This window comes from Psammomys obesus, unplaced genomic scaffold (genome assembly GCF_907164565.1).
Source record: "Psammomys obesus unplaced genomic scaffold, mPsaObe1.curated_primary_1811, whole genome shotgun sequence".
NCBI lineage: Eukaryota > Metazoa > Chordata > Mammalia > Rodentia > Muridae > Psammomys > Psammomys obesus.
Window position 1 is genome coordinate 13,328,142 of NW_026585504.1, and position 26,122 is coordinate 13,354,263.

Genomic DNA, 26,122 nt, shown 5'->3' on the forward strand with positions numbered 1-26,122 from the left:
GATAGATAGATAGATAGATAGATAGATAGATAGATAGATAGATAGATAGATAGATAGATAGAGTGTGTGTGTGTTTTAGATATATTTATGCATGTATATATGGACATACATATGGCAAGAGTATAAAAACATTTTCACAAAAGAGCCTTATTGATATAACTCAAAGAATATGTATGATCCAGGTCTACTAGTTCTCATTCACAGAATGATGAGATATTTTGAGATTAAGTAAAAGAAACAGTAGGGAACTACCATTGAGGAACAAATGTTCACCTAGAGAAACCATTCTTAACTAGCTGTTCAAAGATAGGCCACAGACTAATTTTGGCTGAAAACTATAGTATACTATCATTCAAATAAAACACATGATTTTGCTTTTCCTAGATGTGAACAACTAAATGAAACTATGAACTGGCTCTCCTCATTGCTGAGAAAGTAAAATCTGCAAAGATCTTGCCCCCCTTTGTGGAATTCGGTATCACTGAGGGTATAAAGAACTTGGCTCAATGACAGAGGAGTAAAGCTGGCTTTAGATGCCACTGTAGGGAGGCTGGGCCTGGAAGCAGTCACACCCAAAGGCTGAAAGAGCGTGTGTGTGCGCAGACAGATGCTACCTGCGTTTCTTCCCTCCATTGCAATCTCCTTCTGTTTTCCCAAGAGTCTCTTGGCAAAGAAGCAAGGAAAGAGGAGTAAGCCACAAGGAAGCCGCATTCAATGTGGTAAGACATGGCTTGCTCACGGTTCTCTAGGCAGAGGCCAGAAGGCAAATAGGCCCAAGGGAGGGTATGTGTGGTACTGCATGCTACATTTGGGGAGCTTGTGGGAGGGAAGCTAATGAGAAATGCCTGGGGAAGGCTGGAGTCATTGTTGCCCAGACACTGGAGACACAAGCAAGCGTTCACGTGAAGTGACAAAGGTGAACATTCACTGCGCTCCTGTAAAAGAAAATGGGTGAAAACAACTCAAGTTTAAGTAAGGCTTCCCGGTGAGTTTTGAAGCAATCGCGCAACAAAACCCAGTTGGTAAAAAGACAGACATAAAAACAACGGGAATGCTGTTTACGCGGCTGAGAAACGTAGGCGCCAGCCAGCCAGATGGCAGGCTGCAAGGGTTGCTCCGCTGAATAACTTCTGTTCAGTCCTACTTCAAGCTGCATCCAGAACACTGAATTCCTATCTCTTTGTCAAGAATAAGCTAAAAGCCAGGCAATCCGACCTCTCGTAACAGGCATTTCCACCACAGGAGCGCGTGTAGTGTGGATATGAATTAAGAGCATTGCTTCACACACAAGCCATCGGTCACAAAGGGAAAAATGTGCTAATGCCTCAGCAAACAAAGGTGCCTGCCACCAAGAATGGGGAACTTTTGGGTTCCGTCTCCGGAATCCACATGCTGGATGGAAAGAACCAACTCCACACTGTCCTCCAACCTCCATGAGTACACATCCATAAGCAAATAAGCGTGATTACATTTTAAAAATACGTTTTCACGATGGAAAAACACCCTAGGCATGCCCCCCTTAACCAAGTCATGAACTCCAGCCTTACCAAAGACAAGGCAATCTTGTAGACATCACAGTCTACAAAGAGTGATTTTAGAATATACGAATTGGATTGTATGTGATATGGTTTTATTATACAATGTTAAACGTGTTGAACATAATACATCTGCTGTGGATATGGAGGAATGTGTGCTCTCTAGGAAAAGCAGGTTAAATTATTTAAGGCAAAGTATCACGACGCCTCAACTACATTCAAATGACTCCCCAAAACATACAAAAGTATAAAGAATAGTAAATCAAATATGTATTTTTTTTTCAAATTTTTCATTAGTTGAGATTTTTGAAGTAAAAGAGATGGGAAATAACTATCATTAACAATGAAAAAGATACTTGGTAGATCTCATAGAAAGGTGTCCAATTCACAAAAAAAAAAAAAAAAAAAACTCTTCCACCCCATCAGCAGGGAGGTCCATGTTTCATGGCATCCACGGAAGACAGCTCCTCTCTGTAGAGGACAGAATCTAAAAGGCAATTCTTCCCATCACTGCTAGTGCAGAACATCGAGGTAGAGAAATTTAGTTTTCCAGGCTGAGGCCTTAATCGTGTACCAATCAGTGCATGCTTCACTGTGCTTGTCTATACAGAACAATTTTCTGGTCTGCAAGCTTTCATTGACTTGCATGTGTTTCCTAGGGAAACAAATGCCTCCCTAGCACTCCAGTGTTTTAGGCAGAAGAAAAACAGCCAATCTGCCTGGCATCAAGGACCGAGAGCACCAGAGGGATAAGCATGGCCATCAGAAAAGGAAGAGAACTTAGAGAGCTGGAGAAGTATCACCCTCTTTCGGGTCTTTCTTGCCCAGAAAACAGTCTCTGTGACAGCTGAGGACATGCTGTTTTGGTGTTTTTGGCAAAGCCCTTAAGAGATACTTTCTTCTTCATACAATACCAGCTTCATCAGTGACTTGATTCTGCCTTGGGGAAGCCAAAGTCATGTTTAGGTCACAAAAGGTTTTTTTCCCATTACGAATAGAATATTATCAAAATTATTAAATTATGAAAGCTTATACTAAATTTCTGTTCTTGTTTTTATGGTACTGTGAGGAGCTACCAGTTTGAGAGAAGAATTGGCGCTGGTTTCCCTACCTACTGCAGCAGCAGTCTTTGAGGTTGGAAGGTTGGTGCAGTCCCCAATGCCAAACACATTTGGGTATTTCTTATGCTGTAGTGTCTCTTTATCCACGTCCACCCAGCCAGCAGAATCAGCCACGGGACTCGTCTTGAGGACATCTGGTGCGCTCATAGGCGGTGTGACATGAAGCATTTCATACTACACAAAAAACAAGAGCATCCAAATTTATCCTGTCAGTGTATCTACAGCCCACAAGCTTTTCTCTGTTGCCCTCATTTTATGTAACATAATTACCGCAGGGAGCATTATGCACCAATGATTATATCAATCCATATGCTGTCCAGGACTTACGGGCTACTGTGGAGAAGGACAAGAAACTACACAGCTGTCCTCTCGGGTTGCTATGAGCTGCCTACGCTGAGCCCAAGTCCCTTCAACAGAAGAGATGGGGGATTCTAATATTTTGAAATAGAACTCGTTAATATTCTGAAATACTTCCCTGGTACTTCCAATCTTGCTAAAAATTGAGGAGCAGCATAAATTACTCATCTTACTCTGACCCTCAACTGTCAACTTAGTACTGTCTGGGTTTGGTTCTTCGGTTGTATTCTAGAAGGAGGTATTTAGAGTCACTGAAACTTGTAAAGATCATGTTAAGAGACGGTATTTTCCCAAATAGGACTCAACTCACAAAACACATAAAGAAAAGTGCCAGTCACCAATGTGAGATGGCAAACTGAGTGATAAAATTATCTGACACCTTGGAGAAGTAAAAAGGGATCTTGTCTAGCATTAGGTTTATCGAATAGTGTTGAACATAGAGATGGGTTTTCTTTTTCACCGAACACACAAATAAAAATCTGTCCCTGATGATCCTGTGCTAAGGTTTTTACTCATTTCATTTGTTTATATGATATAAACTTTTTGTTTATATCATATCCTTCCACTTTTTGTAGGTCATGCCTTTCATTCATTTTATTTTACAGTTCTGTAAAGCAACTTCAATGTACTGTCAGGTCTACTCCAGGAAACATTTGCTCAGTTATTTGTTTCACAGGGGTAAAAATGTTAACATATTAAGACCATCTCAACCTTGTAATAGTCAATAGCCCCTAGTGTCCAGTGCCTTCACTGGGACTCCACGGTCTCTGAGGAGCCAGAAATCAAAAGGCTGAACTGCATTTATTCAAACTGTCTGTCAATTGTAGGCTTATTTAACCTCAGGAAAGAGTTGCAAATGGTTAGTTCTCTTGAACATTAAGTCCTTGAGGGGTTTCTTGAGGGTGTGAGTCCCTGACACCAGGTCTGTTTGTTAACGAGCATGGAGAAACCCGGACCAGTTCACACACTCTCTACGAAGTATCCGAGACCAGTAGGCATTAGGGTACATTTAACTCCTTGCACATCTGTTCTCAGTCTTAGGCAAACATGAGAGTCAGTAGGGTAATTGCAGAAACTCAAGTCTTCAGCCACCCTCAGTCTACACTCCAGACCAATTAATCGAAACCTATGTTATGGATACCCAGGCATCAGTTCATTTTTAAAACTCCCTGGGTGATTTCAGCTCTGGGAGCAGCTGAGCAGTTACTTAAGAGCCATCAGTGGGCTTTTTGATATTTATATTCTAAGAGCATAATTGAAATATCTGAGCTGAAATCTTATGACTCAAAAGCAACTTTGAAAACCTGGTTAAAAAAAAAAATTCACTCAGTCACCCAGGTCTACCTAGACTCCCCAGAGCACAGCTGGAAACCACATTTTTAAAAATCACAACATTAAGTTCCTTTGCTCAAGCTCACACTTTTCTCTCAGAAGTTTGCTTTGAACAGTCAGCCACTTGTGTCTACTTTGCATAAAATTTGCAATTTTGCTCACTTGGTTTTTTTTTTTTTTTTTTTGGGGGGGGGGGGTGAACAGGAGCAGCAACTTTAAAAATCAGGAGGTGGAAGGACCTTCCAAAACTCACAACTTCCTGACAGCCTGAAAAACTGGAAAACAAAAACCAACATCAATGGCAACTTGTGTGAAAAGATGGATAGTATCCGTACAAAAACTCCAGCGGACCCTTTGCACAGCTGCATGAGAGCCGTTCCAAGTGAGGACCCTGATCTGGGGGAGGCAGAACCAGGTGAGCAGGGGCGAAGTGTGATGGCAGATGGCACAGAAGTGCTAGGGAAAAGAAGATAGAAATGTATCACAAGTACACCGAAGCCGGCGTGAAGGCGCTTCTGACAAAATCTGGGCAGTTTGACAACAAAAATAATTTTAAGAGCATCAGTGAAAGATAAAACATTGGAGAAAATGGGCCGACATGACTTCATACCAGTAATTAATTGGTCAATATAAAGGAAAAGGCACTTACTGATAAAAATGCCAAATGCTTACTGCTAAGCGAGGATGAAATTCTGAAGTCAAACAAAAATCAGTTTGTGATCATCACAGTGAAAGCAATGTAAGTGAGTGTTGCCAGTGGGTACTGAGTTTGGGTGAAACTCTAAAAAAAAACAGAGTGTGTGTGTCTCTCTAAAGACGTTCTTATTAGCAAAGGTGACAGAGAAGAGCAATTCAGTGGAGAAACTGGACTGTATCCAGACTGGAGACCAGACCAAACCTGCAGTGGAGAGCCTTGCAAATGCGATACCCTGGACCACCAGGTTGCTATGTAATGGCCGTGCAGCAAAGCACTTCACCAGAAATAAGGAACATTCTGTTTTTGAGACAGTGCAGAGAAGAAGGTTGTGTCGCTCCAAAATGTCAGAGTCATAGAAGATAAAGAAAAACTGTGGAAATGCCCCCAGGTTGAAGGAGACTAAGGAGCCATCTGACTAACTGTACAGAGATGGTAGAATGCTGCAGAAGCTATTGGGCTGATCAACAAAATTAGATACATGTAGTAGATAAAATATCATACATGTGCCAACTTTACTAGGCTCATTGACTACTGTAGTTACACAAGAAAGTGCCCACATATTAGAAAGTTTATCTAGAAAAATTATCTAGAGATAAAGAGAATAATGCTTGATGAATGTGAACTGTTTTTAGGAGAACTAACAGAAATAGAGATAAGAGGGGAAATCAAATAATAAAGCTAAAACAACTGCTGTAAGATTTTGTACGTGAATCTAAAAGTAGGCATACACAATTTTGTTTCTGCTATTTTTGTTTTTATAATTTCTCTAATTTTGAGAATATTTCAAATAAAAAGATTTTTGAAGTATGCCCCTGAGCCAGCAGTAACATTTTTAATGATTATTTAATGTATTCTATTTAAGAACAAAAAAATGGGTGCAGTGGGTTTTAGAAAGAGCTTAAGCTAAAAAGGTTCTAATTTACATTCTTGATGCTTAGAAGACTAATCTTTGGTTCATTCAAAATTCCTTTTTATGGAACCCTTCGTCATTAAATACAGAGTACAATGTGAGTGTCTCGTGCTTTCTTGTTGCTGAAAGCTCCTGCCAGAATGGTATGAATGGATATTCCCCAATACCATTGTATCTGGTGCTTAAGTTTCATAATTCCTCCACAACTGTAGTAGTCCCACTTTGTGGAGAAAGACACAGATGCCCAAAACCAAGAACACACAACATTGAATCTTTCCAAGGAAGGTCATAGCTCTGCCAAGTCCCTTGAGAAGGAATTTTTAAATTTAATTTTATTTATATTTTTATTTATTGCAATTTATTCACTTAGTATCCCCACTGCAGCCCCTTCCCTCATCTCCTCCCAGTCCCCCCACACACACACACACACGCTCCCTCTTCTCCCCCTATGCCCTTTCCCTAGTCCCCTGATAGGGGAGGACCTCCTACCCTTCTCTCTGACCCTAGCCTCTCAGGTCTCATCAAGGCTGGCTGCATCATCTTCCTCTGTGGCCCAGCAAGGCTGTACCCCCCAGGGGGAGGTGATCAAAGAGCCTACCACTGAGTAGTTCATGTCAGAGACAGCCCCTGTTCCCCTTACTAAGGCACCCGCTTAAGGGCTGGGTGTCTGCACAGGTGAAAGGTGTGTAAAGACAGTTTGTTCCACAGAGGAAAAGCAGCACTGTCAGTCTTGAGCGACCAACGGCTTCCTTCCCATTCACCAGAAGGACTCTTTCTCGCACACCAAAGGTTGAGACATTCACAGGGCCTTGCATTTGAGGACGCACTCCCTAAACTATCCACACAATAAAAATAAAGTGAAATAGTTTGAGTGTCAGGAAAAGTGAAGAAAAAAAAATCACACGGCCACTCAGATAAGCCCTTGGGGCTCCCTACTGACACAATCTCTCCCATCTTGCCCTTTTCAGTTTTCTTCCCTTAGGTTTTCCTTCATCAACTTTCCCCAGCAGGCAGCAATGGCGGTCTAGGAGGAGGGAGGCACCCAGCTTAACCTGTCACTCACTGGAATCACGTGTGTCTCTCCAGGCTTGTCCAGCTTCTCAAAAACAGCCTCCTGTTTGTCAGCTCGGACTTCAATAAGGTTGTGCTTATAGTTGACAGTGAGGTTCCTCTCCCGGATGATCTCCTGCAAGGCATCTGCGTACTTCTTAACTCCAAAAATTGTCCCAAGAGCTGTGTTGAAGATGATATTAGCCTTGGGTCGCTTTCCAGTCTAAGAAAAAGGAAAGAGAATAGTTAGACAATTATTCCAGCCACCATTTTGTTTCTTGTTTCTTTCTTACATCCAGATCAGAATTAAAACCCTCAGTAGGGACCTTATCAGCTTTTTATCAGTGGTTGAGTTGATAGCGCTTCAAAAGCTTGTACCAAAGCCCCCACCCACCCATCCCCACTCCTTGAGCTGGAATGAACTTCCTGGGCATCAAAAGCAATCACTACAGCTGTATCTTTAACCCGTCACCTCACTGGATCACTGCCATTTACATAGCTCAGGGGCGCATGCCCAGTGCTAGGTTCCAAGACCACAGTGGGCAATCCTCCCTCTCCCTTTCTCCTTCCCTCCCCTTTTACAGAAGCACAAGCCAGTTCAGGTCCTGCCTGGGCTCCATCCAAACCATCCCTCAATAAACCAAATACATCTCAGTAAAGGGCAGAGAGGGCAGAAACAGCCTCCACCGCTAGACGCCAGGTTTATGCCACTGGCAATCATCAGCTCTTACACAGGTCGCAAACCTCCCTGATCCTCATTACAAAAAAAAAAAAAACAAAACCTCTTTCCAAAAGCTCTGAAATACCATCAGAACACTTTTTACCTTTAAAATTGGCATTTTGCCTATTTGGAAATACATGCATCAAGAGCCAGAAAATACTCCTAACCTTAAGCCTGAGTGAAAGCAACAGCCATTATATAGATATAGATTTAGATTTAGATATAGATACAGACACAGATAGATGTAAATATATATAATTTATAATTAATTGCCTAACTACAGACATTAAAGTATAAAACAATCACTAACAGTTTGGCAATGGACTTTTATACACAGTTTTAAAGATTGTCAGGGGACTATTTAATAACATGAAGTACTCGGTCTATACGGTATGATTGCAACCGTGTCTTTAAGTCTATCGAAAAAAATCTCTTCTAAGTTATGAGAACAGCTCTATGAGAGAGTGTGCCTGAAGGGTGGTCTCTTCAGAGCCCTGTGCCCGTGAACCCATGGAACCATACTTTGAGAAATGCAAAGGCCGTAGATACAGGTGGACCTGGGGCAGAAGCTCACTGCTGGCACCTCACTTGACATCTCTGCCTTAATGAGTGAAAGGGTTAGACTAACTTTGTAACCTGTGTGTCTTCTAAAGCCTATAGTTTTGAGTTTTAGGTTCAGGTTAAGCTAAAGCCTCTTAGTACCTTTCCAGAGAATGGAGAAATGTGACCCTATCTGTGAGGACAGATAGAAAAAAATCAAGCAAGCAATGACTTTCACTCAGCAAAAAGAACAACAGACCCTTGTCTTCGAGATAGTGTTTCTTAGCAACCAACCCAGACAGCCCCAATTCTTCTTCTGAGTAGTTCCTGACCTCCAGCCAAGAGCCTGCAGCCCTAATCTTCAAGGATGAGCTAACCACCCCCACCTTCAATTGCAGCTGCATCCACACTTGGCAGGACTGGCCAAGCTTGAGCACCTAAGACTAACCAATTATCTTACTTTATAGCTTCCTCATCCAGTCCTAAATTGCCAAGACTGCAACTTCAAATTTCCCGCAATTTTTCTTTTAAAAACCTAAGGCCTTTGTCTCCCAGTGCCACTCTTTGCTGACCAGCAGGGGTGACCCCATTGTGCAATGGTTAATAAACCTCTTGCTTTTGCATCAAGTCGTGGTCTGTGGGAGTTTCTGGGAAGGGCGCGATTTTGAACTCCTGAGCTGTGAGACCCCAGGTCTTACACGAGGAGACATACCTTCCTGAAGTAGGCTTCTGATAGGTACATGATTTTCTGGGGAGCCCCAGCACACTTGACCGGAGTGTTGGGGAAGGTGAAAATGGCGTTGCCCTCCTTAAAGTCCTGCAGGGCCTTCCACGTCTTCTCTACCGTCTTCACCGAATAATTGGATCCTATTTTGGGGTAAGCAAAACCTTCGGGTAGTCCTTTAATCTGCAACCAAACACACAGAGAATCATTTTTTTTAATAGATTAAAAATTGTAAGATAGATTAAAAAAAATTTTACTCAGCCATGAGGAAAAATTAAATCATGACATTTGTAGAAAAATAAATACAACTGTATATCATTATATTTAGCAAACTCAGAAAAGCGAATAACGTGTTTTTTCTCATATGCATACTATAGATTTTTTAGATGCAGATTATAGATGCATATTATAAATTTGTGTGTGTGTATACACATCAAGGAAGTGGAAAACAAGCCATAAGAGGAAAGGAAGAGGCCATAAGAGAGGGAAAGGAGAAAAAGGGAAGTAATGGACATAAAAGCCGGAAGAAGGAATATTTAAGGGAAGGAAGGGGCCTACTAATGAGGGGCGGGATGTGTGTGAAAAGACACATAAAGATGTCACCATGAAAACCTTAATTATGCATGTTAATTAACAAAATTAAGTAGAAGTACATTTCTTCTTGGTATGCATATAAATTTCCCTGAGATGAAAGCAAATTTACATATTAAAAAAATCTATCCCAATGCCTTTGGAGCCCTTGTTCCTTGCCACTTCTATAGCCTGTCAGACATCACAGGGGCATCAGCTCCCCCTATACTCACACACACACAGAACAGACAGGTGAATGAGAGGCTCAGACCACAGTGTGGCCCCTGAAGTCACCTGTCAAGCTGCCTAGGAGAACCCAGCCCCACCTCCCTGGACATGAGGCCACAGTTGGGATACAGTTCTTCTCACCTTCAGAGACAGGGCAGGATGCTAGCAACAACTGCCTTCAGGCAGGACCAGGAGCCATTCACCCATGATGCCAATAACAAAAGACGGAAATTACCCTCTCAGGTTGTACAGATCAAACTCTTGGTGAGGCAGTCAAGTGAGGCATTAAAGACATGGACTTTGGAATACTTAAGACCTGGGTTCTGTCCTGCCTTTCCCACTTAACAGTGTCGTAGCTGAGTATATAACCTTGTATTTAAAAGCCACTGTTAAGAGAAAGGGTACCCTGGCAGCCAAATCCTTCCAGGAAGTTCTGTGTGATGAGGCGTGTTTTATGCTCCCTCATCAATTAGTATTGCTTTCAGGAAACTCTGCGGCAGAGAGATGGGGGCAGAGAGGGGCAGATGAGCATCAGGGAAGAGAAGAAATAGAATTGCCCTTTGGTAGCTGTGTGCTGGGGAGCTGAGGATTATCCCGTCTGTCACACGAGACAGACCAGTGAGCAGGACACCATGCTGAAGATACTCAGTGGAGCTGGCATGAGAAAGAGCACAGACATGATCTGTGTGCAGCAGGAGAGCCCCAAACGTCCAGCAGGCACAGTGGAGATCCCGCCTGCCAGAGACCATTGCATGCCTGCCTAGAGCTCCACGGGGATCCTGTGTCTGAAAATGGTTGCCTTCTTTTTTGCTTTACGTTCACTTGAGAAGTTTTCTAGAATTTTCAACCAAAGAGCAGCCAGTAGTGTGTTAGCCACAGTTACAATCCCTTAGCCTCAGTTTCCTCACCCATGAGAAGGAGGAAAAATACCTTCCTCACTGGAAGCTGTAAAGGATCTCCAGCAACCCTCTGCATCTTCCCTTTTTCTCATCGGCTTATCTACACACACTTCCATAGTCTTTTTTTTTTCTTTTTCTTTTTTTTTTTTTTAAGAATGAAATGCAGCCAGAGAAATTACTCACAACTGTTTCACATACATTCGTTTCCAAAGCTGATTAGGGGTTATATAATGTCCAGTTGCTAAAGGGTAAATTTGGAGCCGTCCAGAACAAGAAATAATATGAGTATTATTGCAGATATAATTGGGTAGATATCACAGATATCACTGACGATATCTAGCAATGATTCCATAGTAATGGCTGCCTTTGAAAAAAAAAGCTATTGTTTCTTAGTTTGCTATAAGAGCATGCTAAAAACTATCAATCCTGGCTTCTCCCACCTTCCTCAGAAGGCACAGATGCCACTAGAGAATCTTCATATAATAGATTCCAACACATCTTCCACTACTCTCTCCATTCCTCCCCGGGTGTGTCATGGTTCTTCACGTATGAACACACCCCAAGACGTTTCCTGGGCCACCTCAACTGAGGAATCACATCCATAGCCTAGGTCAGCACCAGGCTTCACGTGCTGTAACTATTTGCCTACAATCCCCAACATGTTCCGGGAAACCACAAAAACGAATGAATTACCCTAGTGCATTCTAGGAAAATCAGCTTGAATCTCACGATGCCCAGTGAACATGTAGCTCCTAGGTAGTATTTATATTATGTTGGTCACTTCATACCCAAAACGCTCAAGTCTCTAGGCAATAAAAACTAAATACGTTCCCAGAGTCTGATGAACTAACTGCTATGTTCTGCTGTCTCAGTCTGCTTAAGAATTCACAAGCTAGAACTGATTTGCAAAGGAAAGCCAATACTTTTATGTGGCCAACTTGGTCCTACAAAACGAGCTTCCTGCAAGTACAGAGAGACCTTGTTTCTGCCAGAAACACAGTTAGGGCAAGGACATCTGAACTGCACTTAAACTTTAAAGCTAAAACACATTGCTATCATTAACAGAATCTTAGAGAAGACCTTGTTTTTTGCATCATAAAAAAAGAGTCTGAGAAATAAGCTAGACTTGGGGGTGGGGCCAGTACCGTAGAACCATTTTCCTATCATTTCCCTATTACAAATGAATGTGAGAAGGGAGTACGGTGTCTTAGTTTTATCTTAGCATAAACTGGAGGGTGTAACACAGCAACAACTGAAGACCGTACCTTCTCATAGTCCAGCTGGATTCCAAGAGCGATGATAAGATATTTGTAGGAGATCTACAACACACACCAAAAAATTATAGTATTAGACCAATGCTCAAAAATCAGCGCCATGCCTCCATCTGTTCATGTGAGTGTCTCCGGGTGGATGGGGGTGGACAGGGTAGGCAAATTTGGATACACACTACAGTTGACCACCCTTCCTCTTTTTCTGTTGCCTCACATCTATCTCACTGCTTCAGAAATCCTGAGCCTGACCTCTGAAAGCTTGGGGTGCCTATGATTTTACACATGGAGAATGACAGGTCATAATCCTTCATGCAATAGTTTTGTTTTACATAGTGTAGTGGGTAAGACAAGTTCCTAATCTCAAAACAAGAGCCAATTATTTTTAGAACCATGGGTAATATATGAAACTGACCTATACTATGAACTGAACCAACATCACACTTGGGAAACTTCCTTCGAAGATCACTGAATAGTATGTTATACATTGTTTATGCTTCATGATTCAAATAGGCCTTGTGGTTGTTCATATGCATAAATATGGTAATGAGCATACATGTTTAGGATCAAGGGGAAGTTGCATTGGGATGAGAAACTGGAAGAGGGATGCAAAGTGTGAGAGCATCCCTTAAAATAGCTAAACAAAGAAGACACTTGAATAAGACCCAGGAGCCCAGCAAGGAGATAGGAGTGGGAATCTCCTTGATCTCAGATTAAACAAAGGAGGCCAAAAAGCAAGCTGAGCAAACCGCAGCTGAAAAGAATCAGCTGTACCTGGAGAGCCTAGAGGTTGTTGGAGAGGACCCACTCACCATAAAGGATGCTTGGCCCCAGAGTTCCCAGGGTCAAGTGCCTCTTGCTTTTGCCTCAGGCCCTTTCCAGAGCTCCCTTAGCACAGAGCACATGATGCCTTATGGCAGTAGGCATGTTATACAGAAGCCATGCCTTCCTCACTTCATAGATAAAGGTTATACTCCCAGAGGATAAAGGTTGTACCCTCTCCTTGCAGGCCTAGAACCTAGAGAGGAGCTCAGCAATGCTTGTCGTATGAATAAATACATGGAGGAACAGTTTTAGTTGCATTTAAAAAAAAAGTTATCAAAGTTAAGAGAAAATTAAAAACAAAAAAAAAAGTCTTCAGATCTGCATACTCTGCCCACACAGAGAGTGAATACCTTGACATTCTTGGTTCTGCAGGAAAGCCAGCCACTGAAGGGCATGGGGAATGATAAGAGGTCTGGGGTCTGCGATTTTTGCCCTACTTGGAATACCATTTGGATTATTAGTGTTATCATGAACGAAGCATCTGGGAAGAAGAGATGGGAACACAACAGAAAGGCCTAGAATCAGCAGGACTGTTCTCTCCCACAGTTAGGTGAGTCTTTCTGATTTACGATTCTTGTTACCCACTTAGCAATTTTCACCACAGATGGGCTCGGTTAAGTTCAAGTTTTAATTTTGTAGCATGTCCCTAGAGAGCCTTCTTCAGACTGCATAAATTAATCAGTGTTCTTTAGCAAGCATGATTCGGTTTATCAAATCATTCTAGTCTTAGTTTACCTTCTCCTGCCACAGACACCAGGGGGAAAGTGGGCTTGTAGGCACTGCTATGACCTAGACTGTCTCTGACACTCCTGCTCAGGAGTCTGTGATCTAGGCCACAGCTTTCTTTCTTCTCTGAACTTCAGTGGTTTCCTTTTTACCCCTCCTAGTCCAGCTTCTTTTTCCTGCAATCCCCCTGCTTCCTTCTTTCCCCAGGACATTTGCATGTATCTCCCACCTCTCACCCTAAATAATGCCTACTCACCCTTTCACTTAGGAAGGATTCCTTTAGGCAAGCCTTCCTTGGCCTGACAAACCTGATTGGATCTTGCCGCCTATGGCTTGGTAATTTCTCGTATGCTTATCTGAAACCCTTATCTTTCGCATCAGACTGAGTTTCTGAGTTTCTTTCTTTCTAATTGTTGTAAGTTCAGTCTTCAGATTGACGTCTAGGACAAAGAAGCTGTGCAGTAAATCCCTGTAAGGAAGCCGTGTCTCTGTTTCTTCGTCTGTGAAATGGGAACGATGCCTGCCTTGCTGAGCTGCTCTGAGCACTCATGGAGTGGAATGTTGCAAAACGTCTAGAGCAGGGCTGTACACAGGTGTGTGCCTGAGGAAGTGCTGTTACTGGTTCATAAAGAACATTTTAAAAGGAAGGTGAATACGAACTGCATGTTCACCATGAGCCAGCAAAGCTTAAGTCACTGGCTGGAGGCAAGTTTGTCATCTTTGAACCTTTGTTGGCACCCTTCTGTTCCTAAATTACTATGTGACATTTATTTGGTAGGCGAGCCTGGAGTTTTGCAAGGGTTTAGCTGCTGATTTACTAGGCTGTTAGCGTCAGGATCCCTCACCCTGTCCCCACTCCCATCCCCATATGGGAAAGGAAAATACTTGTCCATATTAGGCCATCTGGCAAGGCCTATGCTGGTCTCTGCAACTGCTCAAAAGTCTTGTCTACAAGCTTTACAGTTCCTTAGTGTTTGGGTCAGCTGCCTTGGAAGCTCATTCAAAGGGCTTGAGGCTTGTTTTATGTTTGATTTTGTTTTTTGGGTTTTGTTTTGTTTATTGTTGTTTTTTTTTCTAGCTGGGCTTTATTGTTTCATAATGACCTTCCTCCCGTAAGCTTGTCTGTGCCTACAAATAATCAATGTTACACTCTGACAAAACCACCAAGGTATGTGTAGAGCCAAATATCTTTCCATTACAGTGTTCCTTGTCATCCCTTTAGGACATCATCCCAGATCCCAGGCCTCCTGTTGCTCCCCATGCCCTTCAATGGTTGGCTTTCCTACAGAATCAAGAATGCCAAGGGATTGACTCTCTGGATGGCACAGAGTATAGATCAGGATGGATCTTGCTATCTGTCTACTTTGATAACAGTATTTTTCACAAGCAACTGAAAGCGTTTGTAGATCCACTCATCCAGCAAGCGTTGCTTTAGTTCCTCACTAGTTGTAGGACTGCAAGGATAAAAATGTAACCTTTTCCCTCTAGGGCTGTTCTGTGAAATGAGAGAGAGCATGGCTTCTGTGTAACATGCCCACTGCCACAAAGCATCATGGGTTCTATTCTAAGGGAGCCCTGGGATGGGCCTGTGGCAAGAGTGAGTTCCCTGGAGAACTGACTGGCAGCTGCTGTTCTGGGCTCAGCAGCAGGTAGGAAAACATGAAGCTGCAGCTGGATACTGGGCCTGTGCTCTCACCATTATACTTTCAACTGATCCATCGACTCTGAAGAAAAGTTGTTGAAAAACCAGTGGGTCTAGTGTAGAAGGAAACCTCTAAACAATGGAAGCACTTCTGAACCTCATCTCCGGCAACATCATTTCCCCTTAGTGCTAGGATAAACCTTAGTCACATGACTCCACTAACTGTCGGGGAGAATGCCCCTACTGTGACTGATGGATATTTCCCAAAGCTCACCTCCTATGGAAAGCCAGATGTCAGTTAGTTACACTAGCTTACTTCAAAGAAAAGGGAAAACTCACCTGGTATTTTAATACATAGAAATAGCACTTGTTCAAAAAAAAAAAAAAATTCAGTCACAAGACTCTATACTAGTCAATAAGGTCCACTGTATCAAATACTTGTTTTAGTTTATTAATTCAAAACTATTCAATCCTTCCACCTATTCCATTTGCTATGCACTGCTGTTTCGTGCAGCTTTTAACACAGAGAGAGAGATTCCAGCACGTCTGCAGCATCTTCCATCCTGAGGGTGTGCAGCTTGAGAATGGCTAACCCACCCCCAGACGACAAGAAAGCCCAGCAGCCCTGACGGTTACCTCCTTGCCGTTGTCCGTGCGGATACAGTTCTTGTCTGGGTTCAGCTCTGCCACTCTGTCTTGAATCCACTCCACCCCGGATGGAATCACACTCGCTGTGGAACGGCCGGATAATGACAATTGTTTGGCACCAGCACCCACTAGTGTCCAGATTGGCTGATAGAAATGCCTCTGAGAAACAAAGTATTAAGGAGGTTTGTCTCCGTTTGAACCTCCTCTAAAGCATCTTAGTTGAAGTTATTTCAATTAGACTCTAAATAGGTCCCTCCTGACCCTTAAGAACATTGCATAGAAAAGTCTGCAGAGGGATTAACTCCACAGTGTTGGGTCTTCTAATATGTTAACTCTGATCGACCATCACCAACCAAGAATACATCCAAGACCAACAAAACAACGTGATACACTGTCTTTAATGGCTACTGGATTAGCCACAATTGTTTCTTTCTAAACGCTGACTTGATGTTTATTATGAATTATTACATGTATGCAAAATAGATAGATCATACATATCTACTTATGTTTATAATTTATGGGTATAGATAGTAAGGAAAATTAAGTCCAGAAGCAATAGCATGGTTTCTTCAAAGAATGTGAAGATTATGGACAGTCTGAAAAGCTCACTACATTTCTGAGGTTATCAAAACCTCACTGTCTTCAAACTATGTTCCCACAAAGACTTCAGATGCTTCATCTGCCTGGCTCATCTGTCCTTTCTTTCTCAAGGGTTCTACCCCCAAAGCCAATAGGTACAATACCGTTCTCCACAAAGCAACTCACAAATAAATTCTTATAGTCTTCTGTAGTGCCCTTGCTTCAGATAGCCTATTCTTAAAGCTACATTAATTGTAAGAGTTCTGGCCTCAGGAAAAAAGGCAGGTTAACTTAATGGCTTGAGAATTCACTCATTAGGAGTACCAAGAAACAAAAACTCTACATATTGCCAAAAATGTTTCTGGCATTTGGGCCGGTTTGGCTGGCCAGAGTAACCTAGAACCCAGAGGGTGATAAAGGAGACCTAAGGATCATTTGTAATCTCCCTAAGGTCAATAATGACTGTGATCCTGAAAGAGGAAGGAAGAGGTCTCCAGCTGTGAGAGCTCATCAATTTTGAGTCCGTCTTGAACGAAAAAGTGGAACAAAAACACCAGCTCAAGAGTTTCTTCAATGCACAAACATCAGCTCCAGCAATCAGGCACAGCAAGCATCCAAAGCTTTAGCATGACCGGGCTCTTTCAAGAAAAGTTCCATGAGCCCTTCCTCACAGGGCAGGATGGATCTGGCTGTCCAGCCCACAACCATCCTATCGCAAAGGCTTCTTATCCCATCTGATCTTGGAAGCTAAGCAGGCTCAGGCTTGGTGATCATTTGAATGAGAGAAATGGCTGCTCAGTTCCCAGAAAAGCTATACAAATGAGAAAGAAGAAATCAGTGAGAGACGCACTGTGGGTCAGCCACAATCCAGCGTGCACCAGAGAAGAGAGCCACATGACACAGCCACAGACCACTGTCATTTAAGGCGGTCTTCCCAAGCTGAAACAGCTGTACTATGTCTTAGGGGGAGTCTCATTCCCTGACAGAACAAGGAAATGTTTTTCTTGTCCTACCCAACTACCTCAATATAGGCCCTGGGCCTACTTGCCTTTCTTCTCCCAAGGGAACAGATCCCAGCTGGCCCATATCTAGCTCCTCCCTTGGTAAACATGAGTCAAACCACAGAAAGCCTTACATATTTCTCAGAAGCTTTTGCAATCCTAAACTGTTTCTGTGGACCAATATCTCACTTGGTCTCCCCACCTCAGACAAGTGCCTGCTTTAGCCCAGGGTATGTTTCTAGTCCCCTTAGACACAACTTCTGCAAGCCCATGGACAGCTTTCTCAGGGTGCTCCTGCCCATGTCTCTTCACCCCTTCTCCAGGAAAGCACAGATATGGGAAGGACGCTGCCCACTGATTTTCCTCTGAACAGAAGGCTAGGATAGGAGGATATCGTGAGTTGAATCAAGTCTCCTAAGAGAGGTGTGTTGCTAGTCAAAGCCCAGTTCAGCTGACCGTGGCCATATCTGAAGACGCATTTGGTCACATTAAGATGAGGTCATACTTAAAGAAGGGGCACCATCTCTCCTATAAATTGATTCCTTATAAGAACACTATATGGACACCCGTGACAATGTTGTACAGGACTATCCTCAGAGCTATACTGCCTCACCTTCAGGAGGTCAACAAGATCATCACAACTGGTTTTGTTGATTTTTGATGTTCCATCATAGAAGCAGGGAGTGGGGAGGGTCATGGGACCTTCTACTGAATATCCTGCCACCCAATCAAATCAGTTGTACACAATTCTGTCCTAATCGCACGTGGCCATGGGGATCCCAGGAAAGGGTTGGCGTAGAGAAGGGCTCTATAATACACAGCCACGGAGGAATTATCATCATGCAGATCTTCCGGCGAGGCTACCTCAGGATCACCTATGCTCCTGCTCAAAGCTCCTCCCGGACGCTCTGTGAGAAACCCTAGTAAACTCTTTGGTTTCTGCGTCAAACTTTGGTTTCTTTTGTGGAGTTTACAGGAGTGGAGTAAACTTTTCCCAACCCTAGCCCACACCAAGGTGAAAATACCCACAACAACACCTAGAGGATAGCATGTGAGGACAGGGACCACCCTTGCAGAGGTGCTTGCAAACCTGGGCTGACAAGGATCGCTCCTAACTGCTAGAGCCTGGGAGGGGACGCTGAGCAAACCACAGCCGACCTCCAGAGGGTGAACAACACCGTCAATAGTTTGAGACTGGCAGCCTCAAAGAAAAGTGAGAGAATATGTGTTTTCTGTTTCAGCCACTCACGTTGTAGTAATTTGTTGTGGCATCCCTAATGAGCTAGAACTACAGAGACACAAAATGCTTAGGGGCACTCCAGGCACCCTCCACTCTCTCCCAGTGCCTTTTCATTATTATTATTATTATTATTTTAAAGAATTTTTCATGTAATATATTTGATCATATTCTTTCCCCTCCCCAAACTCCTCCCAGCTCTTTGCTACCTCCCCGTTCTTATGCCCATGAAAAGCATTAACCAGAGATGTAAAAACCCCATGCCCACCCAGCCTAACGCATACACATACACGCTCTCTCTCATGCGAAGGGGCACTTACCTCGCTGGGTTCAACAATGGCCACGTTTTCTGCTCCCACTTTCCTCTTCATGCGAGTGGCCATGGTGATTCCGCCACTTCCCCCACCCAGTACCAGCACCTCATAGTGGTTCTTGGCTGTGCAGCAGGCTCCTGTGTGCAGCTGGAGGGGCCCAGCCTGCTGAGTGCCCAGCCTAAGGAAACAGGCAAAGAGCCGGGCACGTGGACTGGAGACAACAGTGACCAACGGGGCCATCACCAGGCTAGATCAGGCTAAAAGGAAGCAGAGGAGACTGTAAGTGCCAAGGAAAGATCACTCTGTGACCCTAGGAAGAGGAGGCTGGCATCAGATCAGCTCTATTTGGAACCTACTGTCTTTTGCTTAAAGTCTGTCTTCCTTCCGGGAAGCCAGCTTCCTGAGAATTACGGATTGATGCCTAATGGCTAATCTTTCCCTTTTCATCCCCACCAGCTATTAGGCCACCTAGGACTGTTTAAACCTTTTATACTTATCTGTGTATGTTTGTGTGCCCACATGGAGGTAGAGAACAGCTGTTGGCATCATTCTCTCCTTCACCATGTGGGTCCTGGGGATCAACTCGGGTAGCAAGCGTTTTTATCTGTTAAGCCATCTTGCCAGCCTTTTATGGGTGGTAATGAGCTTTTAGATGGGCACTAGGCACTGAACTCTGTCCGCTACAAGAGCAGGAATTGCACTTAACCACTGAGCCATCTCTCCAGCCCCTCTCCCTCTTTAGAATCTCACTAAACAATTGTCTCTACCCATCCTTGTCCATCTAGAATACTATTTATTTCTCTCTAGCTGTCTTTCATTCTCTCGGGTCCATCCAAACGTTTCTTTGGCTGTTAAGCCAACTAAAGTGGACCTATGGGTCTGCCTCGAGAGACCTGTAATGCTCCCTGCTTCAAGGAGCACCTGTTTCCTTGCTAAAGGAGCACCAGTTGAGTAAGAGCCTGACTTTCTGCCACCCAGAGTCCATCCTGACCACAGCAGTCAGGGCCTTAGCCCCCAGGTAAGAGGTCCCTGGCTCTGTTTGTCCAGGGAAGAACAGTTAAATCAAACTCGTTAGCTGTACAAGCAAAGGCCTTCAGTACAGTGAGCACTTTCAAGCAGATGATTAATATGAACCATAAAAGCAGCCTTGCCTGGCATCATAAAGTTGTGCTTTATGTAAAGAATCTGATCATGCTGCTAACCAGTCTTTTATTGCATTGACTTCACAAACAAGTCCTCCTGAAGGGTCTCCCAGAGACACTCTTCCCTTAGGAAGATGAGCACCCACTCTGAGCAGTCAGTTCCTCAGGAGAGACGCCAGGGGGCTTCTTAAAACCTGCCCTTTGTGCTCACCGCGCATAGCACAGGCCTGAGTGCAGGACGCAGGACGTCACTCACTTGTATGATGTAAGGGCTCAGACTTTGGAAACCACAGTGCCCCAGATATCCCTATGTTTCAGCCCTGTAAGTTCAACCAGGGTCCAAGAACCCTTTAATTCAAATACAAACACCTCCTAGGAGTAAGATTCCTAGATGACAACATCACCACTAAATGGAGATGACTTAATTATAATGCCCACACGCCCACAGACTGGAAAAGAGGCCTAGGGAACGCTGAGCTGAGTAGTAGGAAGAAGGGAAAACACTGACGGAGGAAATGATACGAGATGGGGGAGCAGATGACAGTTTTAAATGAGTATTAATTCAGTGGCAGAGCTTTGGCAAAGCCAAACATTCCTCAATTCAAATACGAGGCCCACAGAAAGTGAAGCAGGCTCATACATTACTGCCTCCTGTCTAAAAGCAACGAACGCAACGGCTCTAGAAAATAATACCCGGCATAACCTCCACCCCGCGCTTCTGTGTCTTGGTATAAGAAGCAAGTTCTGACATGGAAAAAAGGTATTACAAAGATGTCTCAGCCATGCTTGCTCATTAAATGGGCAGCCCTCTGCTAACAGTTTGTGAGAAATACTGATAAGATCCTAGGACAAAGGACAACAGACTCCACCCAGGCAGGGGTAGTCCAGGCTCTTGACTATTTCCACAGATGTTAATTTCTGATCACTTCGGTTTTACATGGAGACGGAGAGTTCCGAATGTCAAATGTTGAGGAAAAGTTGTATAAAATATGATTACAACAGTGACTCGTGAAATCTTTTTAAGATCTTAATGTGCACAAAGAATATATCAAATGCTTAAAGTTGGGAAACAAATAAAAATATATCATAGCATATTAAATATATATATAGATAGATATGTTATCCCAACACAGTAAATGTATTTTAAAAATAAAAAATAGCCAAAATGTTACATGGAGTAAGAACTTTCTCTGGGTTTTGGAGTAATGGATGGCTGATTTTTTTTTCTGCCTTTCTGCATTTTATAAATTTACTAAACACATATTAGAGAATGAAATACCCATTTCAATGATAACAAGTGATATTGGTGATATCTCTTCTGTCAGCATTGAGCTTGTGAGTGGACCACCATTATTGTCCTAATGTATAGGTGACAAAACTGAGGCAGAGAGCATTTGTGTGGCTCTCTCCAGGTTATACAGTGGCTTATCAGGAAGACCCAACCTTTTGACATTGTGATATGTGCTTTGTCATCTACAAACGTGTTGGGCCACATTCATAGGCATCCTGGGATATGTGTGGCCTCTAGATGCATGTTGTACATACCTGTGAGATCCTGAATGTCCCCAAAGCCCCAGGTATTAAAGCTTGGTCTTCAACCTAATGGCACTATTAACAAGTGGTGGTAGCTTTAGAAGGTGAGACCCTGTTGGAGAAAGTTGGGTAATAGAAAGCATGCACCTCAAGAAGCCCTTGGGAACTTGATCTCTATTTCCTCCACACAGAGCCCTGTCTCTCTGCCACCTAGCCACCATGAAGTGGGCAGCCCTCAATGCCAAAGTGATGCTCTGACTCAGCACAGACCTAATGCAGTGAGGCAAAGTGACCACCAACGGACACCCCTGGAACCATGAACCAAAGGGAACCAACTCTTCCTCCATTATGTTGTCCCGGATTTTCATCACAGGGATGGAAAATTAGCAAGCGGAAACAGTAGAGAAACAATGCCCGAATGATAATGTTAAGTGTGTGGGGGAGGGTGGAGATTATTTTCCACAACCTCCCAGAAGGAGAAAGCATCTTCTACTGTTCTCACACAACAGCTTAGGTTCATGGAAAGAGTTTTATTTCATTTCATTTGTTGTTGTTGTTGTTGTTGTTGTTGTTGTTTTAAGGCAACCCAAAAGAAGGCAGTGCTAAGTTTCTGGTTTGCAGACACTCCAATTTAAATTACTTGACCTCAGTTCTTTGAAACTTGAAGATGTTTCGTTCACTCAGCCAAGAAAGCTATTTCTATTTTATTTCAGTGTTTTCCAATAGTCCGTCTCTGGAGTCAGTGTACTCAAGAACAATGCTTTCCAAGCTAGTTTTTTCAACTTCTTTAATGAACAGTAGAGTGTGCAGCTATTAAGGCCATATTCTACTTTAAAATACACAATTCCAAAACCACAAATGCATGAGGGGAAATGTCACACGCCCTAAAATGCTTTAAACCCACAGCCTTTTTTTTTTTTCCTAGCTATTCATCATCAGATCAGAAAAGTCCAGAACTATCACCCAACATTGTGAATGAAGACTATGAGGCCTGGAACAATGTCAAAAGCTAGGGGAAGAGAAGGCAGTGGAAATAGCCATAAGCATGATAGTTAATATCTCATTTTAGAACTGTAGTCCACTAGCAATTGTGAATGTGTGTGTGTGTGTGTGTGTGTGTGTGTGTGTGTGCACCCGCACATGCATGCATGTGTGACTTTGTTCCACAGTCTGAGCTCAAAGCTCCTCCAACTTTAACATTCTCTGACTTTGCACCATCAGGGTGATTCACAGTAGTATCCCTAGACTCCACTCAGGACCAGGAGAGTCAAATACTATGGCGATTACAGGGCTGAGACTTTGAGCCCCTCCTCTGACCCACAAGAAGGGAGGAGAAGCAGTGGGGATGAATGAGCTTCCAAGAACTTCCCCCTGGTTACAAGCACAGAGGCTCTGGGACAGTGGCATGTCCAGACACTGTGCTCCCCATGCCTTCCGTTCGGGTATTCTTGTGTTTAATCCTTTGTAATAAGCCAGTAAATGCCAGGTAAGTGGTTCCCAGAGTTCTACAGGAAGTCCTAGATAGTAATCAAACTTGTAGGATGATATCGGGAAGTTCTGAATTTATATCAACCAGACAAATGTGAGGGTCACCTGGGGCAGTATTTGCTGGGGGAATCTGAAGTGTGGTCTGTGGCACTGATCCTGGAACTTTTAATGTTGACAAAAATATTTAATTGAATTGTTTAAATGTTCGATTTGTATCAAAGAATGGGTTAGTGTTGGTGAAACAAAAGAAACATTTGGGGTTAGAAGCCATGTCGAGAAATTCTACAGGAGGCAACAGGCATTTCTGACATTGACCTAAATCAGAACATCAGACAAGTCATGGGAGAGACAGCCACAAGATCTTACCTGGAAGACAGAAAAGAGAAAAAAAAGGAAGACCAAGCTTGACCTTGAGGTCAGCAGAGAGGTAACAGAAAACGCTGTCAACAAAATAAGAATGGAACATAGGTCTAATGTAACTCCTCAGTCTCCCCAGAACACAGTGTGGAACCTGCGCAGTGGCTGGTTTAAATGTCTTCACTATTGATGTTACAGGATGAAGCAGCCACTTTATCTCTACATTCTTATAAAGTAAAACACACACTTTAACAAATCAATATAGAAGACTAACTTAAAGTCCATTTGCAAGTGGCACATTCAATATAGTTCACAATTAAGTGATACCATGCTTTTAAGCTAGATGAAAAATCCCTCAGTTGGTCCTAAATCAATTGAGTGCCTCCTTTAAAAGACAGAAATAGACACATGGACACAGTCAAATCCCTGTTGGCTGAGGGGTCAGCCACTGCCTGGACCTCTCCACTTACATCACTTACTGGCAACCTTTTCACAGCTGGCCCTCCCTAAGTAAGCAGGGCAGACTGCCTGTGGCCAAAGGTCCTTAGTCTTCCATCACCTGGAGTGCCTCTTACTGGGCTGTGAGCAGCCAGAATGCCTACCTGAGTTCAAACAGACCTAGCATCTCAGCAATTATGATCTACAGCATTCCTGATGGAAGACCACCACCTCTTCAAGCTTGGATCAACCCGTGGCTCTTTCAGCTTTTGAGGAAACAATATGTGGTTCATTATACTGTTCAGAGTAATTTCTGAAGCTTTCTTGGGCTAACCCACAATGCCTTGGGCTTCAATAAACACACGACCAACCTTAGCTGATCACCTTTGCTGAACACTTCCAAACGGAACATGAAAACAAGAGCAAGCAGCTCTCTCTAGCCACATAGACCTGTACTAAAGCTACTCTGAACTATTTTGTGGCCTGGATCCCTGTGAGTTTCAGGTTCTAAAGACACTTGATGTTCCAGGCACAGCGCAACTAAGCTTGCTGTAGTGTCCATCTGATAAGAATCTGGAACATAATTAAGTCAGTCCTAAAGCTGTTGTCAGCTATCTCCAGACTAAATTATTTCCTAAATTATTTCCTCAAGACAGAATTTAGTAGGAAAACATAGGAGACGTGCTTATTTAAAAAAAAAAGAAAAAAAGAAAAAAAAAATGGTAACTCTGGTAGTCCCTGATGGCTGCCCCCTCTGGGATTTCAGATAGAGCTAGGGCCCGGGGAAAGGGTGTGCAGAGGACATGGGGCACACCACATCGCTGCTAGGTTTGCCCAGAGGGACCTGACTGGTAGCACCTAACATGTGGGTCCCCTTACATTGTCTCCAACTCTGCTGCCTTCCACTGGATCCCTTCGCCCCAGCTGGGCTGTCTTGTTGGACCCTAGTGGGAAAGGATGAGCTTAGTCCTGCTGCAACTTGAGGTGCCTGGGTGGGTTGGTACCTCTTAGGGGCCTCCGCTTCTCTAAGATACAGCCCATCATCAACAGGTTTGTTCTGGAAGTTCTCCTTTGGCTATCTCATCTCACATAATGCCATCTGCACTATACAGCAAGAGGCCCTCTGTAGTGAAAGTTTGGGTTTCTTTATGTAAACAGGTTTTTGTTTTAATCCCAAGTGTGGGATATAGAACTCCTTTTAGCTCATCCACAGCTGATAATTGCCTTGTGAGGCTCAGGGAGGGGCAAGGTCTTTGCCAGCTGCAGTTAGTTTAATCCAGAGGACTCTAGGAGGGTATGAATTCCAGAGCTCAGAGAGAGGGAGAATGCTTCAAAAAACACTTCAAGAGACTCTCGGGCATGGCAGGGGGGAGCTTTGAGGAGACGGCAGAAAAAGAAGGCGGCTGCTGGACCTGCTGGATATCCTAACAACTGAGAGTGCTGTTTTTCCAAAGAACCAGATGACCCTAACCAGCCAGAACTAAGTCTAAAGAGGTCTACATCCCCTTCCTGTGTAACCTTCTTTCTCTCCTACCAAGGACTGGGGTGGGGGGATAGAGGCAAAAGGAAACCAAAATAGAAAATAGTTTAAAACTAACACCTACAGCCCTCTCCATATTTGAAACCATGGACCTTATAATTCCAGATTCCAGAACTCTAAGAAATGAATCTGTTCTTTACAGACTACCTCACCTTGTGTGTCCTGTTACAGAAACACAAAATTAAGGTCATCATAATACTCATTAAGCAGCAAGTTTCATTCAAACTGACTCTTCAATAATTCAGAAAAAAAAAATGCCCACTGGCAGAATTTTATTTTCATAGAAAGTAGCTGGATTGTATTCCAAGTACTGAAATGAGATGTGATAGAAAAGTTTAATTTACTAAGTACATTGAAAAGAAAAAAAAAATCTAAGCTTTAGATGTTGAGGCAAGGTACACTAACAATATTGCTATAATTTCTAAGCATCCCTGTCTCTTAGAAATAGTAATGAAATTACTGCAATTGAAAGGACCTGGAATTCCCTTGAAAATACTACAGTAGATAAGAATTGATGGGCATGAAGATAAAACAAGTAGGCCTATGAGTTAAGAATTTGAAGTCAATTGAGGGATATGCATGGCTGCTCCTTACGGTCACATGTCTATTTTTGTATGTGTTTCAAAGCTAACAATAAAAAGTTGAATAAGTACAAAAAAAAAAAAAAAAAAAAAAAACCAGAAAATAGTGTTAGAACAGA

At 43.1% G+C, this 26,122-nt stretch overlaps 1 protein-coding gene across 2 annotated transcripts in view; it reads right to left on the reverse strand.

The window, feature by feature from the left end:
* Sqor (sulfide quinone oxidoreductase) overlaps positions 1–26,122 on the reverse strand; it is a 40,400-nt gene that overhangs the window by 2,452 nt on the left and 11,826 nt on the right. For both annotated transcript variants that reach the window (XM_055622276.1, XM_055622347.1), the window contains 6 exons: positions 18,931–19,181; positions 15,782–15,952; positions 11,950–12,003; positions 8,976–9,170; positions 7,016–7,225; positions 2,647–2,830 (listed from right to left, as the gene is read on the reverse strand). In XM_055622276.1, coding sequence (XP_055478251.1) covers positions 2,647–2,830; positions 7,016–7,225; positions 8,976–9,170; positions 11,950–12,003; positions 15,782–15,952; positions 18,931–19,164 — 1,048 coding nt within the window. In that variant the 5' untranslated portion in view covers positions 19,165–19,181. The remainder of the gene's footprint in view (positions 1–2,646; positions 2,831–7,015; positions 7,226–8,975; positions 9,171–11,949; positions 12,004–15,781; positions 15,953–18,930; positions 19,182–26,122) is intronic.